General features: G+C 36.9%; 1 protein-coding gene across 10 annotated transcripts in view; it reads right to left on the reverse strand.

Annotated features, from left to right (window-relative positions):
- The window catches only part of LOC105881616 (von Willebrand factor A domain-containing protein 5A-like), a 31,388-nt gene that overhangs the window by 5,651 nt on the left and 10,782 nt on the right, over positions 1 to 14,955 (reverse strand). For 9 of the 10 annotated variants that reach the window (XR_012919014.1, XM_076002639.1, XM_076002634.1 and 6 more), the window contains exons 11-14: positions 8,838 to 8,952; positions 7,929 to 8,093; positions 7,549 to 7,649; positions 7,018 to 7,247 (exon numbers count right to left, since the gene is read on the reverse strand). Coding sequence is in view for 9 of the 10 variants with exons in the window: in XM_076002639.1 (XP_075858754.1) it covers positions 7,018 to 7,247; positions 7,549 to 7,649; positions 7,929 to 8,093; positions 8,838 to 8,952 (611 nt within the window). In the remaining variant the exon portion in view is untranslated. Of the gene's footprint in view, positions 1 to 475; positions 6,491 to 7,017; positions 7,248 to 7,548; positions 7,650 to 7,928; positions 8,094 to 8,837; positions 8,953 to 14,955 lie in introns of those variants that run through there. The other variant, XM_076002643.1, reaches the window with a different exon arrangement.

Raw genomic sequence — 14,955 nt, forward strand, 5'->3', positions numbered from 1 at the left:
TCAGGACAAGAGGTTCTCCCTTTTAAGTCTTAATTTAAAACCAATTCATATCTTCCTCCCAAAACTGTTCTCCCTCTCTCCCTCTCAAATGGTTGTTGCTCAATGTATCACACTCCAAGTACTCAGCTCCTAATGTCGGTTGCATCCAGACCATTACTCTTCCACCCTCAGCTGGGCTACCCTCCACATGTCCTCACTACTGTCACCTTCCATACTCTTTGTCCCTTCCCATCATCCACTAAAATTTCTGAAGGCTAGACTGTAGACTTCCACTGCCTTGCAAGGCCTGAATCACCTTGAGAAATTTCGGCACCCACATACATAGCCCATCCAACACCCTAATGCAAAGCTTCTTGACTTCCTCAAATATGATGACTCTCACTCCATTCTACTTCAGCCACTTCCTCCCAAGCCGTAACGACCTGGTTTTCATGAAGAATATTTCCACTTGGAAAAAATAAATTTGAAAAAATACGACCTTTAATATATAGTACCTGATTTTTCCAGCTTCTAAAGTCATGGACTCCTATTTTTCTGATCTTTGACCTCATCTTTACCACTAAGACCTTGATTCCACTTCTTTTCTTCCAGGTCTCAACCTCCTTCCATCTTATAGTTCCTTCTCTAGTAGGCCTAAATCTCAGGCCAAAGACTGTACCACTCTCTTATGAAGATTATCAATTCTATGTACCTAATTTCTGTTCATCACAACTTTCTGGCAAAACCCCACTGTTGAAATTAAGGCACACTCTAACCCCACCATTTTTATACCGAAGCTGCTGAATACACTGAAATGCATCACATAAACCACGATTCTCTTTAGTAGTTTGGTAAAGTATGCAAACGAAAGCGGACCGTGAACACTCCTTGACAAATGTGTCTGTTTCTCCCTGGGCCTTCCACTCTTCAATTGTCCCCAATGGCTGTTTCAAACCTTCTACTTTTCTTCAAATTCTCTCTTCTACCAATTTCAGTCTGTTATAGCCCATTAGCTAACCTTGATGTCTACTTCACTAAAACTATAGAAAAGTCATCAGAAAGAAACTCCAAAGACTTGCTCCTCAGGCTATGAGCTACAAATCTATCCTATAACATTTCTGCACCTCCTAACAATAGTGGGAGAATGGACTGGTCCTACTGAAGTGAATCCTTCAAGTGAGGTTCTGGATCTCATCCCCTCCCACCTCCTCAAACACCCTTCCCACTCAGATACACCCCCTGCCCCTCTCTATTGGCACCTTCCTATGAACACTGAGCCATTCTCAAAGCTCCCCCATTCTAATATTTTAAAGAGATATAACATACAAGAACCCACCTGAACCCTACAACACCTTCTATAGATATCACCCTCTATTCCCTCCACTTTTCAGCTTAACATTTGTAAAAAGTTCCCATGCAAGTTGCTTCTTATTTCCCACCTCTCATTTACTCTTTGGCATTTTATAATGTTCTCTCCTGACCACACTGACGAAACTGTTCTTCATAAGGTCAGCAAAGAGTTCTTTGATATAACTCAATATTCCCTTTCCAGTTTTTATTTTGACTTCTCTGTAACATCTCATACTTTGATAACTCCCTTTGTTATAACACAGTTTCCTTTAGTTTGAATATGCACTCCTTTTATTCCCACCTCATTGGTTCCTTTTTACTTCTTTTGTGGACCCCTCTGCTATCCACCCCTTACATACTGGGTGTTCTTCAGGGTTTCAACCTCAATCCCCTTTTCATCTCACTTTATACTTGCCCCCTAAATAATCTCATTCATTCCCATGACTTTAGTTATTACCTAGATGTTAACTACTGCCAAATGTGTATCTTCACCTCTGACATGACTTTGAACACTCAGTCTGTCTATACCCATTTCTACTTGACATGTCTCTGTGCATAATCTGTAGGCATCTCAAATCCAAAATGCTCTAAAAATAATTCAACATTTTACCCCCTATACTAACGCCTGTTTTTTTCCTCCCAACTTAAATAAATGATACTATAATCTACTCAGTTAGCCAACCAGAAGTCTGGGCATCATCCTCAATGACTTACCACCTTCACATTCAATCAATCCCTAAACTGACCCTCTTACAATCTGCAATACCTGTTTACTTCTTTTTTTATACTCATTGCTAGTACTTCAGTTTAAACCACTTCTTCCTCCTGGTTCAATACAATGCACTGCTATCTAGTCTCCCTAGAAACTTTGCTTCTTCTCAAACCATTCTCACATTGATATAGGTGTGATGATTATAACCCAGTTACCACATCAACCCCCTGCTGTAACTCATTCAATCTCCCTCAAAATATGGTTTAAACTGTTTCATGCAGTTAACTATAAAAATAAAGTTAATAACAGTATCTAACTTACAGATTTGTTGTGAGGCTTAATTAACTTAGTATATGGAAAGTACTTAGAAAAAGACCCCATAAGCTCATGCAAATTTTAGCTATCATTATTATCACCAGCATCATTCACCAGTCTCTTGGTCCTTCCTCATCATTCACCTAGGAATTTGAGACCTGGCCCATGGGGCTTCTTGCAAAGTCTTATGATTATCCTCAGTAAGTTCCATATCAAATGAATGATCATTCCTACAGTTTAACTCAACACCCCTAGACCTCTGTTTTCTTCTACCTTTCCTCATTCTCCAGTTGATCCTGTATGTTCCAGCCAAAGTGTAACACCTACATTGCTTGTATTAATGCTTATTCTTTCTTATTTATGCATCTTTTCAGATGCTGATCCTGATACCTAGAATGTTTTTGTTCCCTACTCCTTGAAGCATAATCTATCCAACTCTTAAGGTCTCAGTTTAGATGTCACCTATTTGGGGAAGATTTCTTTGATTATCACACCACCACTAACTGGGGCTGAAATCTCCCCTGGCTGGTCTCACATACCTTGAGCTTCCCCATGTTGTAGTCCTTGAAAATCCATTCATCTGTTTGCTGCCCTCCCTTTATGTTCACCCTTTACCACAGTCTATAAGCTTCTTGGGGACAGGAACTGCATTTTTAAATCACTGTATATCTCATAATAAGTACTATAATGTATAATAGGTATTAAAATAGTTAAATGTTTAAAGAAATAAATGTTGCATGAATGATATAAGACTCAACTTGAAGCCTGCCTCTAGAAATAATATATTTGCATATAGTTGTGGGGTTTTGTCAAGGGAATTTCTTTACCTGACCCAAATCCTCAAGTCCCCAATCTCTCTAATCAAGACAGCTTGTTTATGACAGATATACTCCTGGCACTTGGCACCCATTCCTTAACACTACCAGCTTATTCATCAGCCAACTGTGTGGTCGTTGACCATCTAATTATCAAGAAGGTTAATCAGGATGTCAGCAAGATAGCTGACTAGAGGTGACTAACAGTCACCCCCCACCAAAATAAAATGACGAAAACAACAAATAAATGATGACATTTGACTAGAGAATCTAAAGAGGAGTGCTGGAGTACAAACAGCAAAGGAGTGGCAAAACCCTGTGGGGCACAAACACTCAGGATGGCTGCATAGAGAAGGTAAGAAAACATCCTGCTTCTGCCACCCCCCCCCCAGTCTCCTAGTGAGGATCAGCTCAGAACCAGGAAGTATTCTCTATGCAGGGAAAAGGTATGCAGGAGGCCCCCCACACTTCCTGTTACCTCTACAGATGCCTACAGTCCTTAGAAGCCCTGAGCCCTGTTTAGGGAGCTTCCTAGAGTTCATATGGCTGCATTACTGCACAGAAGGACCTATGTTGTGCTGCCCATAACTCACATTGCTACATCACAGCATCAACTTGAAACTGAAGACACCTCTAGAGTGCATCCTGCTCCAGCGGCCAGTAGACACTGTGCTTTTCTACCCCTGAGGCTCTGCTGTGATGGCACCACACTAACACAGGGTGCTGCTGCATCTTCAACTGAGCTGCTGCATCTCCCTACTCTGTGAAAACAAGCTGCCTAGGAAGTAGCAGAAAAACTAAACAGAACAATAAAGAGGAGAGAATACTTCCAAACTCATTTTACAAGGCTAGCATTACCCTAATACTAAAACCATTCAAGGACACAACAAAAAAAGACAACTATAGGTCAGTGTTCCTGATAAACATAGCTGCTAAATCATCAACAAAATAGTAGCAAACCAGAATCAAAAACACATTCAAATCATCATTCACCATGATCAACTGGGATTCATCTCAGGGATACAAGATTGGTTTGACATACACAATTCAATAAGTGTAATGACATGAACAGAATGAAGGACAAAAACCATATGACCATTTCAGTAGATGCATAAAAAGTATTTGACAAAATTTAACATCTCTTGATGATTAAACTCTTAACAAATTATGTAGAGATGACATGTATCTCAATATAATAAAGACCATCTATGACAATCTGGCAGCAAATATTATACTGAACAGGGAAAAGTTGTAAGCTTTTCCTGTAAGTTCAGAAATAAGATAAGGATGACTACTTGTATTCAGCATAGTACTGAAAGTCCTAGCCAGAGCAATTAGGCATGAAAAAGAAATGTAAGTCATCCCAATTAGAGAGGAAGAAGTTAAATTGTCCCTGTTTGCAGATGACATGATCTTATATATAGAAAACCCAGAAGACTCCACCAAAAAATTATTAAATGTAATGAATGAATTCAGTAAAGTTGCAGGATCCAAAATCAACATACCAAAATCCATAGTGTTTCTATACACCAATAACAATGTGAAAAATAAATCAAGAAAGTAATCCACTCATAATGGCTACAAAATAATTAAAATACTTAGGAGGAAATGTCACCAAAAAGGTGAAAGGTCTCTCTATTAAAAACTATAAAATACTGATGTAAGAAATTGAAGAAGACAAAAGTAAATGGAAAGAGATCCTGTGTGCATGGATTGGAAGAATAAATATTGTTAAATGGCCATACTACCTAAAGTGATCTACAGATTCAATATAATCCCTATCAAAATACCAATGACATTCTTCACAGAAATTTTTAAAAAAACCTATAATTTGTATAGGACCATAAAACACCCAAATTACCAAAGCAACATTGAGCAAACAAAACAAAATAAAACAACAACAACAACAACAAAACAGTCTAGAAGCATCATCCTACCAGACTTCAAAATATTCTACAAATATTAGTAACTACAAATATCTAGTAACCAAAACACACACATAGAACAATGGAGCAGAATGGAAAGCCCAGGAGTAACTCTATACACCTACAACCAGCTAATTTTTGAGAAAGTTGTTGAGAACACACAATGGGTAAATGACAGTCTCTACAATAAGTGGTGTTAAGAAAACTGGATATACACATGCAGAAGAATACAATTAGACCCTTATTCCACATCATATACAAAAGCTAACTCAAAATAGATAAAAGACTTAAATGTAAGATTTGAAACTAGGAAACTACTAGAGAAAAACATAAGGGAAAATCTCCATGACATGGGTGTAGGCAATACATTTTTGGATATGGCCTCAAAAGCACAGGCAACAAAAATAAAAATAGACAAATAAGTTTCATCAAACTAGGAAGTCTCTGCATAGGAAAGAAAACAATCAACAGAGTGAAAGGACAACCTACAGAATGGATGAAAATACTTGCAGAACAAATGTGCAATAAGGGGTTATTAATATATCCAAAATGTACATGGAACTTAACTCAATAGTAAGAAAAAAAAACTTTAATTAAAAAATGAACAAGAGACTTGAATAGACATTTCTCAAAAGAGGACATACAAATGGCCAACAGGTATCTGAAAAAATCTTCAACATTATCATCAGGAAAATGCAAATCAAACCCACAATGAGATATCACTTCACACCTGTTAGACTCAAAGAAACAAAAGATAACAAATGTTGGTGTAGATATGGAGAAAATGGAACTCTTGTACACTGTGTGTGGAAATGTAAATTAGTATAGCCATTATGGAAAACATTATGAAGGTTCTTCAAAATATTAAAAACAGAATAATCACATGATCAAGTAATCCCTACTGGATATATAGCCAAAGACCTTAAATCAGTATGTTGAAGAGATTTCTGCACTACCATGTTTATTGTAGTCCTGTTCACAATAGCCAATACCTGGAATCAACCTAGGTATCCATCACTAAATAAATGGATATCAAAAATGTGGAATATATACACAATGGACCACTAATCAGCCATCAAACACAATGAAATTCTATCATTTGAACCATATGGATGAACCTGGAGAACATTATGTTAAATGAAATAAGCCAGGCACAGAAAGACAAACACTGCATGATTTCATTTATTCAAGGAATCTAAAAAAGCTGATCTCATGGAAGGACAGTAGAAGTGTGGTTACCAAAGGCATGGTAATTACAGAGTAGGGGAATGGGAAGATTTTGGTCCAAGGATATAAAATTACAGGTAGATAGAAGGACAAAATGTCTAGAATAGCCAAATATAAACAGATAGAATAGGCAAATATAGAGAGACAGAAAGCAGGTAAGTGATTGCCTGTGATGGGAGAAGTGGTAAGTGGGGTGCAGGAGAGGAAAGATGGGGGTCAGGAAGAGAAATGGAACATGATTGTTAACAGTAATGGACTTTCTCTCTTAGGTGATGAAAATGTTCTAAAATTGTATTGATTGAGGTGATGGTTGCATGACATGTTAAAATCCTTTGGATTGTATACTTTAAGTGGGTGAATTGTATGATATGTGAATTATATCTCAATAATACTGCTTTTAAGAAAAAGAAATCCACTTCACATTTTGAGAGTTTGATTACTCAATGTTTATGTGCACTTTCTGTCTTAATGTTTGGGTTTTTCTCTTGGATTATTTAAAACCTACTTGCCAATGGGATACATTGTAGTTCCCTAGGACAGAAAAGTTTAACACTAGCCAGAAATCCTATATGTGGAAGGACAAGAAAAACAAGGCAAGTTAAGAATGTATCACCACCTTTTCCTTTAAACAGTGTGCTCAGATATTCAGGACCATTTATTTATTCCATATGAGTTTGGATGAGATAAAACTCACCTTGGGAATGTGGCCGCAGAAATGGCCTTGGAATGTCCATATATGTCAGGGGCCCCTGCACTGGCTTGTTGAGCTCCTTGTTGACAGCAATGAAAGCTGTGAAGGAGCTTATGACTCCAGACTCAAGGCTGATGTTCAATACCTCGCTTTTATGACTTGCTGGAGTCTCTGTGAGGCCCATGTCCTTGGTCTGGATAAAGGACTTGGCAGCAAGGCGGTGAATGGTGAGGCTGAAAGAAAAAAAAAATTCCTGAACCTAAAGGAAAATCATCCACATGCCAGTTGCTCTGAGCTCTTAAAAGTTAGGAATAGCAGAGGGATGAAAAAGTCAGATAAGAAGAGATAAGACTTGGGTGGCTTAGAAATAAAAAGTGATTGTAGGGAAACATTGAGCCCAAATCCAACCTCCAAGGATGGCAGGAGAGGGGGAGGGGAGACAGAAAGAGAGAGAGAGAGAAAGGAACAGGGAGAAGAGAGGAAGGGGAAAAGGGTGGGATGGAAGAAAATAGCAAAAGAAAACAGAATTCTCACTTGGCATCAGGCTTGGGTTGCAGAGAAAATGTCACCTTATCCTCAAAACTCTTGCCCTGCAATGCATACTTGAGGCATACTTTTCCTGTTGTCTCTGCTGGCTACAAATTAGAGAAAAGTAAAAGTGATGGAAGGAAGAAATCTCCAAGAAAATGATTAGAACAGGGGCAGCTCCCTAAGACAATACATTAAAATATCAGACTAAGAATCAGGTAGCCCAGGAAACCAGAGCCCCAGATGATGAGGAAGGGTGTAGGCTGGCTCTACCTACAAGCGCAATCTCTTCCTGTCATCCAAATCCACCCACCAGCTTTAAAGACATTGTCAGCACAGTATGGTAGCTATTCCAACTAAAGGAAGGAAAAAGAATGGGAACTCACTGGCATCACCCCAGTCAATTGAGCGTAGATGATTAACCTCTGACCCTTAAAGATGACAGTTGGTTCTGGGGAAAGTATTTTAACAGACAGACCAGGAGGCAAATCCCAGCTCACAGAGACGTCCCCTACCACGGGCTGCAGAGAATGTTTCAGGGTCCTAAGAGCCTAATGGAAGAAATGGAACAGAACGAGCAGAAACAATGAGAGCTACTGTTCACTGAGTGCGTATCACGTAGAAGGTGCTATGCTGTGTAACACACGGCATGCCTTCTTCTTAATGCTGTACTAGGAGACGGGCATTATTTCTCTTGCTTTACTTATAAAGCTGAAAGATTTAATAACATCAATGTGAATGAAGAAAATGTTTGAGAGACAAGGCCCCTGGAGAAGGGCATTAGACAAGAGACAGCATCAAGTGGAAAACAGGAGCTCTGAAATTTAACCAGATGTCTTCTCCTCGTGCAGACTGATCAAATGGAATCGCCAATTTACCACTTCTTCCAATCTCTTAGACATATCACAGTTGTTCCTTCTCTTCTTTGTACCCTTGCATGGAGGACGGATATAGTACCTCTTTCGATCCTAAAGTGCAGACCTAGGACCACAATCATGACAGCCAAAGCTCTTAGTTTCTGTCTCTGGTCTTCAATACACAGGCCCCAATCTCTTTCGGCATCTCTTTCCTGGGCTTTCAGCTACATATAGACCAGATACCATTTCTGCAGATGGTACAGGGGCCCCCTTTACATGAGGCCAAAAGTACCCACAGTAGGTACATAGTGCAAGGCCTTGGGGATACAAAAAGGCATCCCAGAGGCAAGCTGCTGCCCCTTGGCCTTGTGCAGTTGCCCCTCCCTGTTCCACATGTTGTCTGGAGTGTTACCTCTGGACACACAGCCCTTCTCTCACCTTGGATTGCATCCTGTCCTTCCCTGTGATGAATTCTGAAGTGCCCCCTGAGGCCAGGGCAATGCCTTTTATGAGGCTGGTGGAGGCACCTTCTCCAATACCAAAGGAGAAACATCTGCAATTGTAAAAGTATAAAGGTTAGAGACAGGAACTAAAGAGTGAAGTTATAAAATTGACACGTGATAGTAAAAAATGCATCAAGAGATAATCTGCTTTCTTGATAAAAGTATAATAGCTATCATTTATTGAGCATGTTCTACCTTTTAGGAGCTATAAAAATACCTTAAATTAATAATACAATCTAATCATCACTAGACTCCTAATAGGCAGGCTTCTACTTCAATTTGTAGATAAGGAACTGAGGCCCAGAGAATTTAAGAAATCTGTCCAAGATCACACACCTGCTAATGATAGCGATGGCACTGGAGCACAGACCCGTGCGACTACAAGATCCCCCAGAAACATGAAGGAAACGAGATAAACTATCACCAATGCCCGCCTATCATTGTTCTGGTGCCATGTCTGCCCTGGCAAGGCCGTCCTTAGAGTGGGGAAGCGTGCCTCCTCTTCTTCTAACTGGGGAGTTCTCACCCTGCCTTAGTCCCAGTGTACCAAATAGCTTCTTAACCACAATTTAGTCTCCTAAATAGGAGTATCTATAAAGAAAGCATACATTGGTAATACTAAAACAAGAATTTTTAGAAGGCATGACAGAGATAGCTTTCATTTTAAATTAATACACTAAAAGTGTAGCTTATGTAGCAGTCTCTTTTGAGATAGGTTAGTGTGAGTCATCATTTCCAAGTCTAGTGATGTCAGCATTACGATTAATGCATTACACATTCATAAAGCTAAGGACCAGACTGCAGTGATCTGTTATAATACTCCCTAAATACTACAGTCTGCCAACATATTGAAACCACCACCTTCTAATTTCTGTCTAAGATGGTCTTTGAACTGTACCCTGTTATAAAGTACTTTTATGTACCTTTTATAATTTTTGTATAGAGCCAAAATTAAACAATACTTCTTAGTGGCTAACTGTATGCCTAGAACTCCCTAAAATGCTAGATGTGGGTGATAATAAAAATAATAATTACAATAATAGCTACATTTCCTATAGCCCTTATTTTCTGTCAAGTGCAGTTCCTAATACTTTACATAGGTATACTCTGTTGAGCCTCACAGTAACTCTCTAAGGCAAGTACTATTAGTATTCCCATTTTCAAGTGACAAAACTAAAGCTTAGAGAGCTTAGTTGATTTGTCCAAACAGCCAGCAAGCAGAACGATAACTTAAATATATTGTTCCAGACTTAAAATATAACACCCCTGGAAAGTTCTGCTTACAGCAATGCCAGAATGAGTTGTTTGAAGACAGCAGAGAACTAGAAAAGCTGTACACAATATTTTTAATAATTTGTTTGCAAGCATCAAAGGGATACCAAGATAAACAAATCTACGAGCTGAGACCTGGGAGAGGAGGGAGGGCAAGAGAAATGCTCCTAGCATCTGGTGTCCCTTTACCCTTTGAAGCAAGTGCCAACTACAAAACGGACAGCTGAAAAGCTAAGCAGTTTCACATAGGTGGAAGGAAAAAAAGTAGCAATTTGGCCTTCCAAAAAGGAGGTGCCCTTGTAAATACATCAAGTTTTTGAATAGAACCCCATACTACACACTAAAGATAGAGGTGATCAGAAATAAACCAACCCTTGCAATGACTGAAGTTTATTAGACCCTAACGGCATTAAAATGATCTGCTCCTAGTCTATCAATCCATCAGAAGCAAAGAATAAATCCTCTCAGAGGGAACATATAGATGCTCAAAGAATTGCTATAATATTTTTATGATATATCTGACAACTAACCAAAAAATAGAAAATCCCCAAATATTGGGAACTTAGGTACTTACTTATGAATTATACAGGCCTAAGAAAGAAAACATAATAATAACCAGAAAATATTCTTAAGTGAATGTCAATGGCAAAATGGAATATCCAAATTTAGAATTCAGCGTAAATCTATAGCTCTGAATACACACATTACAAAAGAAAGTCTAAAAATCAACTATCAAGCATGCATTTCAAGTTGTAAAAAAAGAATACTCAATAAACTTCAGGAATGTAAAAGAAAGAAAATAATAAAGTCAGGAACAGATATTCATGGAACAGAAAACACTCAAATGATGGAAAGTATCAACAAACCTAAAAGTGTTATTTTGAAAAGATCATTAAAATTGATAAACATCTAGGTAGGACAAGGAAAGAAACAGAAAAGGAACAAATAACTCACATCAGGATTGAAGAGCTAACATCACTACAGATTCTATAAAATTTAATAACAGTATTAGGCAACATCATGGACAATCTAATGCAAACAAATTTGAAAATTTGGATAAAATATACAAACTTTCATGAAACACAAGAATACATAATACTAAAAGCAATGAAAAAATAAAATCTCACAAAAAACTCTCCAGGCCCAGCTGGCTTCACTGGCAAATTCTAATCATTTAAGAAAGGAAATCTTTTAGAGAACAGGAAAAAAGGCAAATTTTGCAGCTTATTTTATGATACTAGAATAACAATGATATCAAAACCTGACAATATGTAATAAGAAAAGAAAACATAAGTCAATATTTCCCATAAAAAGATATTCAAAATCCTCCTCCAAAAATTATTAGCCATCTGAATCAAAACTATTTGACACAGGTTAATATATCACAACTACTTTGGGTTTACTTCAGAAATTCAAAGTTTGTCTAACATTAAAAATAATCATTATGTCATATATTAAAAGAATAAAAGATCTGAAAAGATACATAAAAAGCTTTTGATAAAATTTGACAATTAATTATTCAAAAACAAGATAAAAAGAGAGAAAAGAATTCTAAAGCCAGAAATGAAAAAGAATTTTCTTAACCTGATAAAAATATTAAAAAATTTTTAAAAATTTGGAAAGAAAAATAAAATATTTCCTTTGCAAACATGAATATCCATAGAAAATCTGTAGATTTGCAAACGTAATTGAATTAATATATAAATTAATCAAGGTCATTAAATACAAGGTCAACGTAACAAAAAGCTATTGAAATCAATTTCTTTATAGACATAAACATCTAATAAATAAAATGATTACAAAAAATACTATGTAAAAGATTAGTAGCATCAAACACCCAGGGAAAAAACTGAATTAAAAAAATTGATAAAGACCTGCACACAAAGAGTTATAAAACATCACAGAGAGATTTTGTGTGCACAGAAGTCTCACCTTATCTGCAGTTTCAGATTTGACAGTTTCAGTTACCTGTGGTCAACCACAGTCCAAAAATACTAAATGGAAAATTCCAGAAGTAGACAATTCATAAGTTTTAAATTACACACTGTTCTGCATAGTGTGATGAAATCTTGTGCCCTTCTGCTCTGTCCCACTTGGGACGTGAATCTTCCCTTTGTCCAGCGACTGTGTGCTGTCTACCCTCCCCACTACTAAGTCAGTCACTTGGTAGTGGGCTCAGTTGTCAGATTGACAGTCACAGTATGGCAGTGCTCGTGTTCAAGCCACCCTTATTTTACTTAATTGTTCTATTTTATTATTAGTTATTATTAATCTCTTGCCGTGCCTAATTTATAAATTAACCTTTATCATAGGCACATACGTATAAGAAAAAAACAGTATATATAGGGTACAGTACTAGCCACTGTTTCAGGGTCTTGGAACAAATACCCCGTGGATAAGGATGAACTACTTGTTTATAGACTAAGGAAATGAATAAATTTACTGACTTTGTGAGAAACTGGGCTTCTCATAATGGAGAAAAGATGACATAAATACGGAAAAAAAAAAGAAAGAATGTTATGTTGTTACCTTTGAAATAGGGGCATGAATAAAATTTAAGTTTTTTTTAAACATTTGCCAGTTCCATCTGCTGAAAATGCCTAGAATCAATAACAGCCTGATAGTAAGAAGCACACCGAGCACTCGAACGCTGATTTCTAGTTATCATTGTCACGAAAAGCAACCGAGCTTCCTGTAGAAAACAGCAGACTGCAGGGCTGGGAAGGACAAGTGAGTCTAGGCCACCGTGTGGCAGAAGACAGGCAGTACGCATAAAGCAAAGATGCACGAAACAGACACGGGAGGATGTTAAAAGGCTCTCACTGGCCAATCCTGGAAATTTTGAGAATCTAAATGAACAAGTTGACAATAATGAAAGAATCTGAGAAGACATATTGATACAACACAAGGAAAGGAAGGAGGGAGGGAAGAGAAAAAGCTTTTCTTTACAGGAGGTCAACTAAGAAATGTGGGGAAGCCAACAGAATTTTAAAAATCACCATTTTGTAACTAGGAGAGTAATCACTGACTTGGGCAGTAACCCCCAGAGAATGCTGGAACTACAGAGTAACCATTCTGCTGAGAACAAGGAGGCTACACAATTTTAAAGTTGCCTGTTGGACACTTGCCTAAGTGGCCAAACTTAACATCACCAAGAGGGACGTTACTTTTCAAATATTTCTGCCCAAATGTTCACCATTACCCTAAATGTGAATCTAAACAGTCATACAAACACAAATGGAGGCTCTACACTCTTTCAAAATGTGAGTGTCATGACAGAGAATGCAAAGCTGAGGAACTGTTCCGGAGTAAAGAAGACTAAAGAGACAAAATGACCAAATAAAATATTCGTTCTTGGATTTGTCCCCAGACCAGACAGAAAAACAGACAAAAAACTACAAAGGATATAGAAAACTATAAAAGATGTAAAGAATAAGTGGCAAATATAGCCTACATTAAGATAATGGTATTATGTGAACCTTAAATGTCCTTAACTGAGTGTTCTTATGGTGATTTAGCAGAGTGTCCTTATTCCTAGAAGATGAGCACATAAGTATTTATATAAAAGCATTACAGTATCTGTGACTTTCTCTCAAATGTTTCAGACAAAAAATAACAGGCGAAGCAAATGTGATAAAGGGTTGACAACTCATAGACCTGGGTAAAGGGTACACTGAGTGTCTATTGTTCTATTCTTGCAACTCTTCAAAGGTTTAAATTTTCTAAATAAAATATTGGAAATAACATTTCAAGAAATAAAGAAAGACCAAAATAAATGCAAAGATATGTAAATAACTGGAATCCTCAATATAGTAAATAACAAATCTTCCTAAAATTGATCTAATAAACTCAATGCAATTCTACGTAATTTCCCAACAGGTTTCCTTTTGTGGTAAAAACTGATAAGCTAATTCTAAAATACAAACGCTAAGAGCCCAGTAAAACTAAGACAATCTTAAAAATGAACTAAGTTGAGGACTTACTCTATTGGAAATTGAGATTATTCATAAAGCTATATTAATTTATATGATTTATAATTTATATGATTTTATACAGGCACATGTCTGTATAAAAAAACCAATGCAATGGAACAGAAGACCAAGAAAAAACCCACATACATATATATATAGGTGCTCATTTGTGATAAAGATAGCACTGCACATCAGTGAAGAAAGGACAAATTTTTCCATAAATGGTAGAGTCAATTTGATATCCACAGGTGACAAAACAAAAAAATGAAACCTGACCCCTACATCACACAATACACCAAAATAAACTGCAGGTGAATTCTAGATCTAATCGTAAAAGAAAAAATAAAACTTCTAGAAAACAACAAAATAAAAAACCTTCACTACCTTAGGTAGGGAAAGACTTTTGAATAGGATACAAAAAACACTAACCATAAGGAAAAGACTAAAAAATTTGAACTATATTAAAATTAAGAACAGCTATTATTAAAATACATTTTGAGGGTAAAAAAATAAGCTATAGACTAAGAAAATATATTTTTAGACCATATAGTCAAGAAAGAGCTTGTATCCAGACCGCAGAATGAACTACAGATCAATGTAATATAAATAAATAATTAATAAATAAAAATAGGAAAAAGACTTGAAAGCACATCACAAAAGATAACACCCAAATGTCCTACAAATATGAAACAGTGCTCAACTTCATTCATCATCAGAAAAATATAAATTAAAACCATACTAAGATATCACTATACATGCACAAAGTTGGCTAAAATTTAAAGACAAATAATACTAACTTTTGGATAGAAA

Source organism: Microcebus murinus, chromosome 4 (genome assembly GCF_040939455.1).
Source record: "Microcebus murinus isolate Inina chromosome 4, M.murinus_Inina_mat1.0, whole genome shotgun sequence".
NCBI lineage: Eukaryota > Metazoa > Chordata > Mammalia > Primates > Cheirogaleidae > Microcebus > Microcebus murinus.